This window comes from Schistocerca nitens, chromosome 4 (assembly GCF_023898315.1).
Source record: "Schistocerca nitens isolate TAMUIC-IGC-003100 chromosome 4, iqSchNite1.1, whole genome shotgun sequence".
NCBI classification, from domain to species: Eukaryota; Metazoa; Arthropoda; class Insecta; order Orthoptera; family Acrididae; genus Schistocerca; species Schistocerca nitens.
Genome location: NC_064617.1, coordinates 83,674,319 through 83,686,442, shown reverse-complemented (window position 1 = coordinate 83,686,442; position 12,124 = coordinate 83,674,319). Strand labels below are relative to the sequence as shown.

General features: G+C 39.0%; 1 protein-coding gene across 1 annotated transcript in view; it reads left to right on the top strand.

The window, feature by feature from the left end:
- The window catches only part of LOC126252127 (UDP-glucosyltransferase 2-like), a 101,275-nt gene extending 96,573 nt beyond the window's left edge, over positions 1-4,702 (top strand). Inside the window, exon 8 of the mRNA XM_049952993.1 lies at positions 4,672-4,702. Coding sequence (XP_049808950.1) covers positions 4,672-4,702 — 31 coding nt within the window. The remainder of the gene's footprint in view (positions 1-4,671) is intronic.
- Positions 4,703-12,124: the final 7,422 nt, after the last annotated feature.

The window sequence follows — 12,124 nt, the reverse complement described above, 5'->3', positions numbered from 1 at the left end:
TTCTAAGCTGTCTTTTGTTTCACGAATTTGGTTCCCATGCCCATCTAATTTCTTTTCAATAGAGTAAAATTTTTGATCGAGAAAGATTTTATGTTCATCAATCGACTTTTTCTGTTCCTCCATTAGTTGAACTAATCTATCACTTGAACACACTTGACTCAAACCTGCAAAAAGGTGAAAAAACATTACTGTGATAACTATTCTCTCCTATTTCATTGTCCTGATTAACTACATCATTTACTTCCTGGTTTGATGAGCAAATACTTGTATTATTATCAGCAGCATTTACACTGATCTGAATATTCACATTAACCTCCCTATCGTCGTTAACATCCCTATTGTCGTTAACCTCCCTATTGTCCTCCATACTGACAATGCAGGTGAGAAAATTTTCAGCAAGTAAAAATTCAAATAAAGTTTGCACTCACAGTATTTTTTCTTCCTAGCACGTTTCTGGCGTTTTACATCATTAATTTCTTCTTTGTAGTGCTGCTCATTTTCCTTGTTTTCCAATAGTCACAAAAGAACTTCCGCAATACTTCAACAAATAAATTCTGAAACAAAATACAAGATTAATTTACAGAATTACCCTGCATCCCAGCTCCATACACCACTTGAAACGTTTCTTGTTTATAGTTAAAATTAAAATCAGGTTTGTCCTCATCCATAGTATCTGTCGCAGCCATAGTCCTGGATTCGTAGTCAACAACTCTAAATAGACTGTTAAAGTCAAATGAATATTTAATCAAGTATTAAGTTTCAGAATATTGTTTATTGTAATTTTGAAAAATTCAACCTTCTTTACAAAAACTTAAGTAATTTCTAACATACTTACAATACTGAAAATGAATCTTGCTTAGCAAGCTACATGCTTTCCATCCAAAATCACACAAAGTACTGTGCTATTATGCCAACATGGCTGCCACTGTATGTATGTTCTTTAACAATCCACTGTATTTGTGTAAATGGTTTTTCAATAAAATAACAAAGAAAATTCATCTCTCAGAATTGGTACAACATTTCATCAATTATATTGACTCTTATATATTAAATTTGAATTTTAGCATGTGTAATAACTTAAGCATGTACAAACGCTTAGGTATCGAGGGTTAACAATACTTTGATTATTTTTATTGATTACAGAGGATTCATGCTTCGGGGAATATTCCTACCAATTACAAGACCTATGCCCTTCAATACAATTATAATGTAGTAACTGGCATCTTTGTATCCATTCCACAAGTACATGTTTACCTTCACCACTATAGTATTTACATCAGAAATTTCTGTTTATGGTCGAAAAATGGCACCACGCATTGGTAACGACCATAGCGAGCAGATCGGTGTCACCACGCCAGGGCAAGTCTCTTGTTACAGGTGACATGGACAGGTGCCAGGTTTTAGTGAAACAAATGCGCCTTGGGGTGATATAAATATATCAGAATTTTGAGGCAGAATCATTCTCGTCACCGGAGTCCAGCACCACCACCACAATGTAAGCGCCATTCCTACCAGGAAGACGACTGGACATCACTGAGGGCAGCCACGAGTTGGAAATCGGATTTTTCCTGCTGCTGCCTCACACCAAGTTCCTCATGGGACTTAGTGCCACAGCACCGCCAATTTATCACCCACATCTGCTGCTCCCAGCACTGAGTTCCCTCTCTGGCCTGGGCCTTAGTACCACAGCACTGCCCACCACCCAAACCCTGCAACAGCAAATACTGCACACAGCAGTCTGTACACATCATCACGATTGGGGCCAAAGGGCTATCCTAGGCGTCCTCATCGATGGAACAATAGTGCACTGCTGACACTGCTACAGCAGCCTACAGAGACCACTCGTCGCTCATGGGCCTACCGTCAGCATTGCTAGGCTCCTACGCAGCATCCTCTCCCGAGGGCAGAAACAGGTGCTTGTAAGTCAGTGCCAGCCAGGGTCAACAAAGTGAGACGTGTTTTGCCTCACCGAGACACAATGAAAACTGATTGAATAAAAGCCTTCTTCATTGTCAGCAGTGTTTTCACTCTTTCCCGGCTGCCATTCGCCCCACTGAGTGCAGCTGCACCCATTAGAGTGGTGTTAGCAGAGTGGTGTACCATCGCCCCCCCCCCCACCACCACCACATCACAATGTGAGAGACACATCCTACAATTATAATATTGTCATTTGGGGTTAGTGAGACTATTATGTTCTTTTGTGGTGACAATCATGTGGTCAGTGATTAAGGGGCATGATAATATTATGGTTACTTTTGTACAGCTGGAGGAACCAGCGGACTTATCACAGTCTAAGGGGAGATCTAGAGAGGAGTGGTTAGTACTCCTGTGTTGTACAAACTGCAATTTGCTAGGACATCCTGCCCCTTGTGCTGAGTCTGTAGAAATTGCTTGCTTTATGTGTAATCATTTTGGGGACATTGCTAGACAATGTAGAGTGTCCAGGTAGCTTATGATAAGGCAAATTAAGTGGGTTGCTAGTACAGGTAGCCACATTTCTGTATTGTTTTGGGATATTAATTCTGAGTCATGAAAATGAGCAAGCAAAATCAGAGAGACCAGATGTTACCATTGATGATGCTGTACAGCCATTGATGAATCAGCTAGCTCAATTAAGGACAGACAAAGTGATTTCAGGCAATGAATGGGGGAGAAAAAGTAGGAAATACAGGTGTTAAAAGTCACAGACTCGGGGAGTTGATCTGGCTGTGGGTAATCTTGTTTCCCTTTTATGGTAAGTCATCTGAAGATAGTGTTTGTGGAGGAACTCAGGCCATCGGTCAACATAGGGAGTAGGACAAATAGGAAATTATTACATTTAACAGGAGAAACGAAGTTCTTATGGCGCACAGAGGCGCTCCACAGAGGCTTTGATCTACTCATGCAAGGATTAGAACAAAGGAATAGGTAACAGAACAGTGCATGGTTTTTCCAGGAACAGTTGAATGTGTTTTCCAAAGGGCATAATGAAGTAGTAGAAGGCTTTGCAAATAGAATTAGGAAACTGGATGTACATACTTATGAGTTAATGCAGAGTGAGGAGATAAATAAAGCACTGCTACAGGAGCTTGATGCTTTACTGAGAGGTTTGGCACTAAAGGTGTCTAGGAGGTGCACACTGTGGCACCTAAAGATTTCTGTGCAACACTTAGATTAGTGCTGAAGTATGGCATAATCTATGCGTCAACAGGTGTGAGTGATCGAAAAAAAAGTTTACATCAAATGTAAAATCTCTTAATTGTGGATGTGTGAGATATGTACAGAGGCAGTGCTACCAGCCATGGAGAGGTAACAAGGATAGTGTGGACTTCCAACAATTTAATAGAAGTGGTATTGTTGGTGGTATGGATCAACAACAGGGGTGGAGGGGTAGCAGGAGAGATGGTCTTGGTGGTAAGAAGTACCCTTTAAACTTAAGAGGGAACGCCTAAGCCACTGGAAGGAACTCCCAGTAAAGATAAATGCAGTGAAAACGAATGCAGAGGGGGAATGTGCCATATTGGGTGTGATATTTGGTAGGTAATACATACTTATGAGTTAATGCAGAGTGAGGAGATAAATAAAGCATTGCTACGGGAAGCAGAGAAACAGGAGTGGTGTTGGACACAGGAGTGCCTTTGTCAGTAGCCTCAAGAGAATTGGTAGAGAGGAGACGTTGAAACCCACTAGGTTACAGTCATATGGAGAAGTAGGTAGTGATATATGGCGCTTGGGGTCACTAATGACGAATTTTTCGTTTGAAACGGCCAAGTTTAGGCAATGTGTGGAAGTGGTGTCTCACATAAGTGAAGGATTAGACTTTAATCATCAACATCATGCCACAATTGACCTTCAACAATGTATAGTGGTCCTTAGTGGGAAAACATTTTTTTATGAGGGCTGTTAATGTTGATTTGTTGCGAGGAGCATCTAGTGCAGTGTTTTTCAACCTTTTTGAATACGCCACCCCTTTCCAAATAAAAATATTCTGGCGACCCCCAGAACCATAATAAAAGTGTGTCAGCGATTTCAAAGACAACCTATTTAATTTTCTTTCTATTGATACTATAGTGATCGAGAAATCAAGTGCAATATGAAAATATGTCGCAGTGCTCTGAGGGCAGAGATATAATTATATTCTTTGCTGTGGTAGAGGGGTGGGGGTGAGCAGGGGCCAGCGGGGAGCATTGTCGCTTGTTTTCAGTCACTACAATCAGTTGTCCCAGTATGCCAGCAAGTACGGACATGATTATTGTCTTCTTGCTTCGCTCTGAGCGAGCATAAAATGGACAACTTTCTTAAAAGATCTGTGCAGCTCTCCATGTCTGGTACAAATGGCAGAGACGGAGGCGAATCAAAATCGAAAAAAAAATAGACTTTATGACGACAGTTATCTGAGGTATGGTTTTACTGTCATGAACAATAAACCTCAATGTGTAATTTGCGGCGAAGTATTGTCACGTGAGAGTATGAAACCATCGAAGCTTCTAAATCACCTCTCAACTAAGCATTCCAAGGAAGCTGATAAACCGTCGGATTTCTTCGAAAGGAAACTGAAAACACTTAACCAGCAACAAACTACTATGATTCAGGTAATAAAATAGTAACGTTATTTGTTGATTTAAAATGGTATTAATGTTTCTGATTTTTATTCGTTTTTCTGATTTAACAATATTTTTTATCTGATTTTAGGTATCCAGTGTCAACAAGGAAGCGTTACTAGCTAACTACTGAGTCGCATTCGGAGTCGCTAAAGCAGGGAAGCCGCATACAGATGCGAAGAATCGTATTTTGCCAGCAGCCCTGGACATGGTTGAAATTATGTTAGGTAAGCAAGAGGAAAAAAAGCTAAAAATCATACCACTTTCTGATAACACCATTGAATGCAGAATAAACGATATGGCCGGTAACATTCGAGAACAGTTAGTCGAAAAATTAAAGAAGAGCCCACATTTTGCTTTGCGGTTTGATGAATGTACTGATGTTCCAGATTGTGCTCAGCTTCTATATTTGTGCGCCTTGAAGCAGATGAAAGTATCACGCAAAACATTTTATTTTGCAAAGCACTCCCTGCAAATACTAATGTATGACATGTTTTTAGAAAGCACTCGCAACTCCGAGATTGATTGGACAAAATGTATCGCCATTTGGTGCTTAAACTATGACTGGCAATAAAAGTGGGCTCGTCACTAAATTAAAAATCAATAAAGCCAAATTTTTCGTGGACTCGCTGCCTTCTTCATCGACAAGCTCTGGCAGCCACGATTTTAACTTCAGATTTAAATGATGTGCTTGAAGAGGTATTTAAGTTGTAAACCCTGTTAAAAGTAAAGTGTTGCAAACTCGACTGTTTAGGATCATTTGTGAAGACATGGGTTCGCTCCATCAAAATCTCCTTTATCACACAGAGGTCAGGTGGTTTTCCAAAGGAAAGGTATTGCCACGAGTTCTGGAACTGAAAGGTGAATTGCTAATATTTCTTACAAGATTCTAAATCTGGATATGCGAATTACTTTTGTGACCCTGTCTGGCTATTAAAATTTGCATTTCTCGCCGATCTTTTTAACCACCTAAATATTTTAAACAAGAGCCACCAAGGGAAAGAAAAAAAACGTTATAACAGCTATGGATAAAATCAAAGGATTCCTCACAAAACTTATTTTGTGGTCAACGTTTTTACAAAAGATGATGTTTGTGTCTTTCCCTTGTATTCAGACGATTGTCGAAGAAATTGCAATGGAACATTCGGTGGTACTAAGTTCTCACATTCCTTGCATGATACAGAGCTTGCATAATTTGGAAGAGAAACTTAAGTTACTTTCCAGAGATGAAATTTGGCGCTGACAACGGTCATAGATGAATACTAAATCCTGTTTTAGATATGTCAGTACAACTGGTTGATCTGAGCACGATGATGAAAGAAATATTTATAGATTTACCAACTGACAGAATGCTTAAAATGGAATTTAGTTCACAAAATACTGACGTCTCCTGGATGAAGAGAAAAGAAGACTATCCACAGCTGGCAAAGGAAACTTTGAAATTATTAGTGCCATTCGTCACCTCCCACCTTGGTGAATTAGCGTTGGTGAATATTAAAACTAAGAAGAGAAATAGGCTTCAACTAGAAAATGATTTGGTGATTTGTGTCTCAAAAATAGAACCACGATTTTACAAATTATTAATAAATAAACAGGCACAGCCTTCTCATTGAAACTGTTGTATTTTTATTGCAGTCTAGGACCTATAAGGCTTGCTTACTTTCATATAGCTAAGTGGCACCCGTGGCAGATATCGCTGGTGTCGCGCTATGTATAAAAACTGTTCAAACCAATAAAATCTTAATAAGTGTTAAGTATGCTTTTTAATAATACAAATGAGAGATATTAGTCATCAGGCATAAAATTGCAGTTGTGCCGATAAAGCGTTGTGCATTTGCGTATAATCGGTGGATCGTACCATTATTGTTATTGACTTTACTCTTGGCGGTATGGCTTATGCTCCGCGGGAAAGAAATGACAATGAAATAATAGAAAACGTGGAGGAAACAAGAGTGTAATGTTTTACGACAGTGTTATTATTATTATTTCGACGAACAAAGTGCATTAAACGCTCCGGCAAAGGGAACGCGACCGACAATGCAGTATTGAGCTGTACTGTTAGCGACACTCGTCGCATTCTAATTATTGTAAGCGATACCTCCGCTCGGGTGTTACTAGTGGTGGAAAACACGGATCGACATGTGGTTAAGAACGAGGGTGATCTCCAGCAATGGCAGAGCAGTGTAGTCACCATACGCCTGATTCACAAGGTTATAATTGGTAGGAGCACATGCCAGAACGGTATTTTCAGAGAGCGTGTTTGCATTGGATATACTCAGTATACACCTCCATAGTAGTTGTTGATAGTTGCTATGGGCAAGGGAAACTCATGGGATTGAGATGCTTGGAGTTACAAACTAGAGGATTGTTGATCACTGGGACTACAGACGATATTATGGGATTGAAATTTCATTTATCAGCTACTATGATGGGAATTACTCTGTTGACTGTAACACAGCCACAGCTGTATTGGTCATACAAACCTCTAGAGGTGTGTACTTATCGACCCCTGCAAACCAGGCCTGGACCATTCATTAAGTTGGAGGAGATGTAAATCACTGCAGAGCAATTGTTGCAACATGTGGAACAGTATCTGGATAGTTGATGTCAAGTAACTGTAACCTTGAGTCTCGCAGTTCCCATCGCCATAGAAACTTTGATTTTGCTCTACCTAGATCCTATGTATTTGAAACGATGAGCCATGCAGAAGCCCAATCCAGGGGTAATCCAGGTTCCTGTATATTGGATTCCCCAAGCGAGAGATGAAAAATAAATTTACGATGTTGAAGATTAATGTAGGAATCGTATAGTAGTTAAGAATAGCCACTCTAGAAATATGTACTTGTTTTATAGATTAATGGTAAACGTAATTTCAGTAGAGAACTATGCCAAAGCAAGACTCGAGGTTCCGGGTCTTCTCCATTGAGGGATGAAGTGGAGTGTCGCCACCCAGTCTTTTAGCAAAGTAAGAAGTCTTTAGCAAAGTAAGAAGAAGTAGTTAGAAAGCCATAATGAGTATTGCATTAGCAGGTGCAGACCAGTAGCCATAGTGTGACATCAGAATAACATACACAGGAGGGAATTGAAGGATGAGGCTAGCTGCACTCTGCGGAAAATGGCATTGCAAAACAGTAATGACCATAGCAGACAGGGCAATGTCACTGTACCAAGGCAAGTCTCTTGTTATGGGCGAAATGACTAGGCGTGATGAAATGCGCCGCTCTTCTTTGGATCTTCTCTATCTCCTCCGTCAACCCGATCTGATACGGATCCCACACTGATGAGCAATACTCAAGTACAGGTCGAACGAGTGTTTTGTAAGCCACCTCCTTTGTTGATGGACTTTTAAGGAACCATTTGCACTCGAGCACAGACAATATTTAATTTAGTTAACTTAGATTATATGTATCGATTTTTAAGACAAGAGAATGCAAAATAAAGCAATTAACACCGCTCTCTTGTCACAGCCAGTAGGCATCATCACTCTCATGTTATTCGTTATCCTAGAAGGGCTTAATATTTTGTGCGGCTCCACAGTTAGCCATATTGATATTTATTAGCAGAAAAGAGGCGCAGCATTAATAAGTCGCTCTCATTTGTGAATGATCTGCCATTATTTATCTAGAATTTTACGTAAGTGTAATTTATATCGTAATGTATGTGTTGAAATGAATATATGTTTATTTAATCGTATGCTTTTCTTTGTTTTAGTAGTTTTAGTCTCTCCATTTTCATGATTGATGGTGAGGTCAGATATTAGACTCTGTCTACAAAAAAAATACATGATGAGCCCTGGCTACGTTCCGTACATCTTCGGACGTGCGAAGCTCGATAAATTCACGGCGTAAATTTTAATCCCTCAATTACTTATCCAAAACAAACTAACAAATTATTATTATTATTATTATTATTACAATTATTATTATTATTATTATTATATTTTATTATTATTATTTTTTATTTGTTACACTGGCGACCGTGACAGGACTCATTATTGTATCTGTACTACAACTAATTGTTCTTTTTCATGTACACCCTGACCGGCAACAACCTATGTGACGAGAATATTGAAGAAAACGAATAAAATCTGGAGACCATTTGGACTGGAAATGCAATCTTCGCATCAAGACGACATGTACGGTAAGACGCAGCACTCGCGCATCCACAATTGATTCCAAGCACATTTTTCATTCAAAATTATTTTTCTCAGCATTAAATTCAATATTCACTTTTCATTCAGTAATTTTTTCCAAATTCCGCGAAATCTCATTCAGACGATTACTTTCCGATCCAACAATACGCAAGTAACATTGCACAATATGGCCGACATTGTACAAGATTCAAGCAATATGGCTAGTCACCATTAACACGTATGCTACTTTCGATCTTTAAAGTCATCTTTCAATCATTCTCAGTCATTTAAACACACACATAGGCAGTACATTTTCACACTACGCGCTTAAACAATTTTTTTTCTTGCACACAATTTATTCACGATATGGTAAAAACTCGACACCAGTACACAATGGAACAACAATCAAGTAATGCAAACATGGATACACATACACATTCAGACACAGAAATTAATGCAGACACGCAAACGCATCAAAATAATCCGCTACAGACACACATAAATGCCGAGAGGAGGAATTCAGAACCAAACCTGAGAGACCACGTCACGTCTAATGACGCGGCGGGGGCAAGTTCATTTTGCAATCAAAATTTTGCCGCTATACTGAATTCAATTTTGGAAGGCATATCCAATATTAAGCAAGATAATGACGAAAAATTCTCACAATTAATGACAGACAATGCAGCCTTCAGAAATGACATAAAATCAGACTTCGCCACACTGACTCAAAAGGTAGATGAAATTAATGCACGTCTTTCCAAACAGGTCGACGATCTTACGGAAAAATTCGAAAATTTAGAGTTACGACAAAGCGACAATGCCAATCACATCCATGACTTGACAAAAACCTGTGAAACTATTAATTGCAAATTAGAATCAAACACGCACGCATGTGACGAAATTAATTTAAAGGTGAATACAATAGAAACAAACGTAGCTGACATTCACAAACAGATTCACACAACAATACAGATAGAGGCTGAACCCCATTTGTCTCGCATTAATTCACAATTTAAAGAATGGACGGCACACAAAGACGAAATTTTTGAAGAATGTATACAGAACAAATTGCCACATATTGTGCACGATTCTGTAGTGGAATACATGAACAACAATAGACAAGTCATCGATGACGATATGCAAACAAAGACAACTCAATGCCAGGTACAACAAAATAGTACACCCACTACACATTTTTACACACACAGAAGAAAATCTCGATTCGGAAATGAACACATGTACACACACGAACTTCAACACTCAAATACACAATACACTGACACGCATAGAAACAGATACCCATCACCTGAATTACAATACAATTATTCTGATGAAGAACCATGTACACACAGGGAAGAATTCAATGATTACACGGAAAGAAACAAACGAACACGTAACAAAGAAGAAGAAAGTCTATTCAAGCACCGTAAATTCCAACCTTTTATACCAGGCAAAAACACTGTACACCCTGTCATCATCTTAAAAGCTTTTAGGAACGCATTCCCTCGTTCGTGGAGCGACCACAAACGCATTGCGCACGTTGTTGATTACATTCATTCAAGGGGACGCTGCTGTCTGGGCTTACCATGAAAGCGACAGATGTGTAACATACGAGCAGTTTGAACGCGCCTTCTTGAATAAGTTTTGGTCACCCACTGTGCAGGAACGTATCCGCAAACAAGTCACTGAACCCGAACACTTCAATCCTAAAAACGGCAACCTGCGCAGATATTTCGAGAAGTACCTAAACATGACACACTTCCTTAATGAACCAGTGAAACCAAAAGATGTGATCCGATCACTGAAAGCAAGACTTCCTTTTAATATTAAAGAGAAATTACTGTACTTACCGGACGAGGATCCTGAATATTTTTTGGAAAAGTTAGATGCTGTTGATTTACTGTATGAAGAACAAGAACCAACACACAACTCACGCAGTAGGAATCAACATGTCTACATTGCTACATTACCATACACACAGCAAAATTCACAACACACAGTAAACATGCAAAACAATCACCACAACTCACAGCTGCACACAAACAACAACTGCAACTATACACAGGGAGATAACCCGTACAAAAAACGAAGAAACGACAATTTTAATTCAAGAAGGAATAATGGAAACAACAACGGACACAACGCCAAACAGAAACACTGGCAAAGAAACAACAACACAGATTACACAAGAAATGGAACACCTACACCACACTTTAATCGGAACAACAACCAGTATTATGTGAGACAGTGGCAAACACAGCAACCGCCACCACAAAATCATATTCAGATGCCACAAGGGAATTTTGCACAAACAAGCAACACAAACCAACAAGTGACTTCAGCCAACCGAAAACAGACAGGCGATTGGCAAAGACAATATCCTAATGTAAATATTATTGAGGTAGCTAATGAAACTACAACTACACTTGCCAATGACCAGACAAACCAGGTAAACTAGAACCAGTTATTACTGAGCCCCAGGTCGTGACTGAGGAACATTTGGGGGGCAACTTCAATTTAGAAACAATGTTTGAATACAAACTTGCTAGTGAAACTGTGAAACAAGGAAAATTAACATTTACACAACGAGAGTTGCCTACACTATTCTTAAGATATAATGAAAGTGGAAACTTAGCTGATGATCTGATAAATGACAACACACAATGTCACAATGAAAAGAAAAGATTTGTACTGTCTTCCACCTCAGGCATTGTAGGAGGTATACCTACTAACATAATTATTGATACAGGAGCTGCTGTCAGTGTGATTTCTCACAATTTTTATACTATGATGAAGAAAACTTCTAAGATACCAGAGTTCCCAGTTCAAAACTGTTTAATATTAACTGCATTAGGTAATAAGTCAAGTAGAGTTAATAAGCAGGTATTTGTGACAGTTAATATGGGAAATGGAATCGTACAATGGCCTTTCCTAGTTGTCCAAAGCCTTGCTGCCAATTGTATATTGGGTATTGATTTTCTTTGGGAGAAGGACTGTACTATAGACTTCTCCAAAGGCATTTGTTATTTTAAGTATGAAGGCAGAGACATAGTTTTGAACTTGGACACTCGACTAGTAGACCATAACAAGCACTGTTCTGGCTACAAGATACAGATTATACGTGAGACTGACAGATTCCACACAACAACCTGTATCACACGTTGAGGTAGTGAATGATGTACTTACACAAATTAATTCTAAGTTATCAGAATGTGATGGTATTAATGAAGAGGAGAGATCCCAGCTTAAACATATTTTACTTAAGAATAAGGATGTTTTCACTAGTAAGCCAGGTAGGATCAACACATATATGTATACGATTGAAGTCAAGCCTCACCAAATCTATTACCACAAGTCATACAATGTACCTCTAGCTCTGCGACCTGCGGTTTGAGAAGATTCACAAATGATT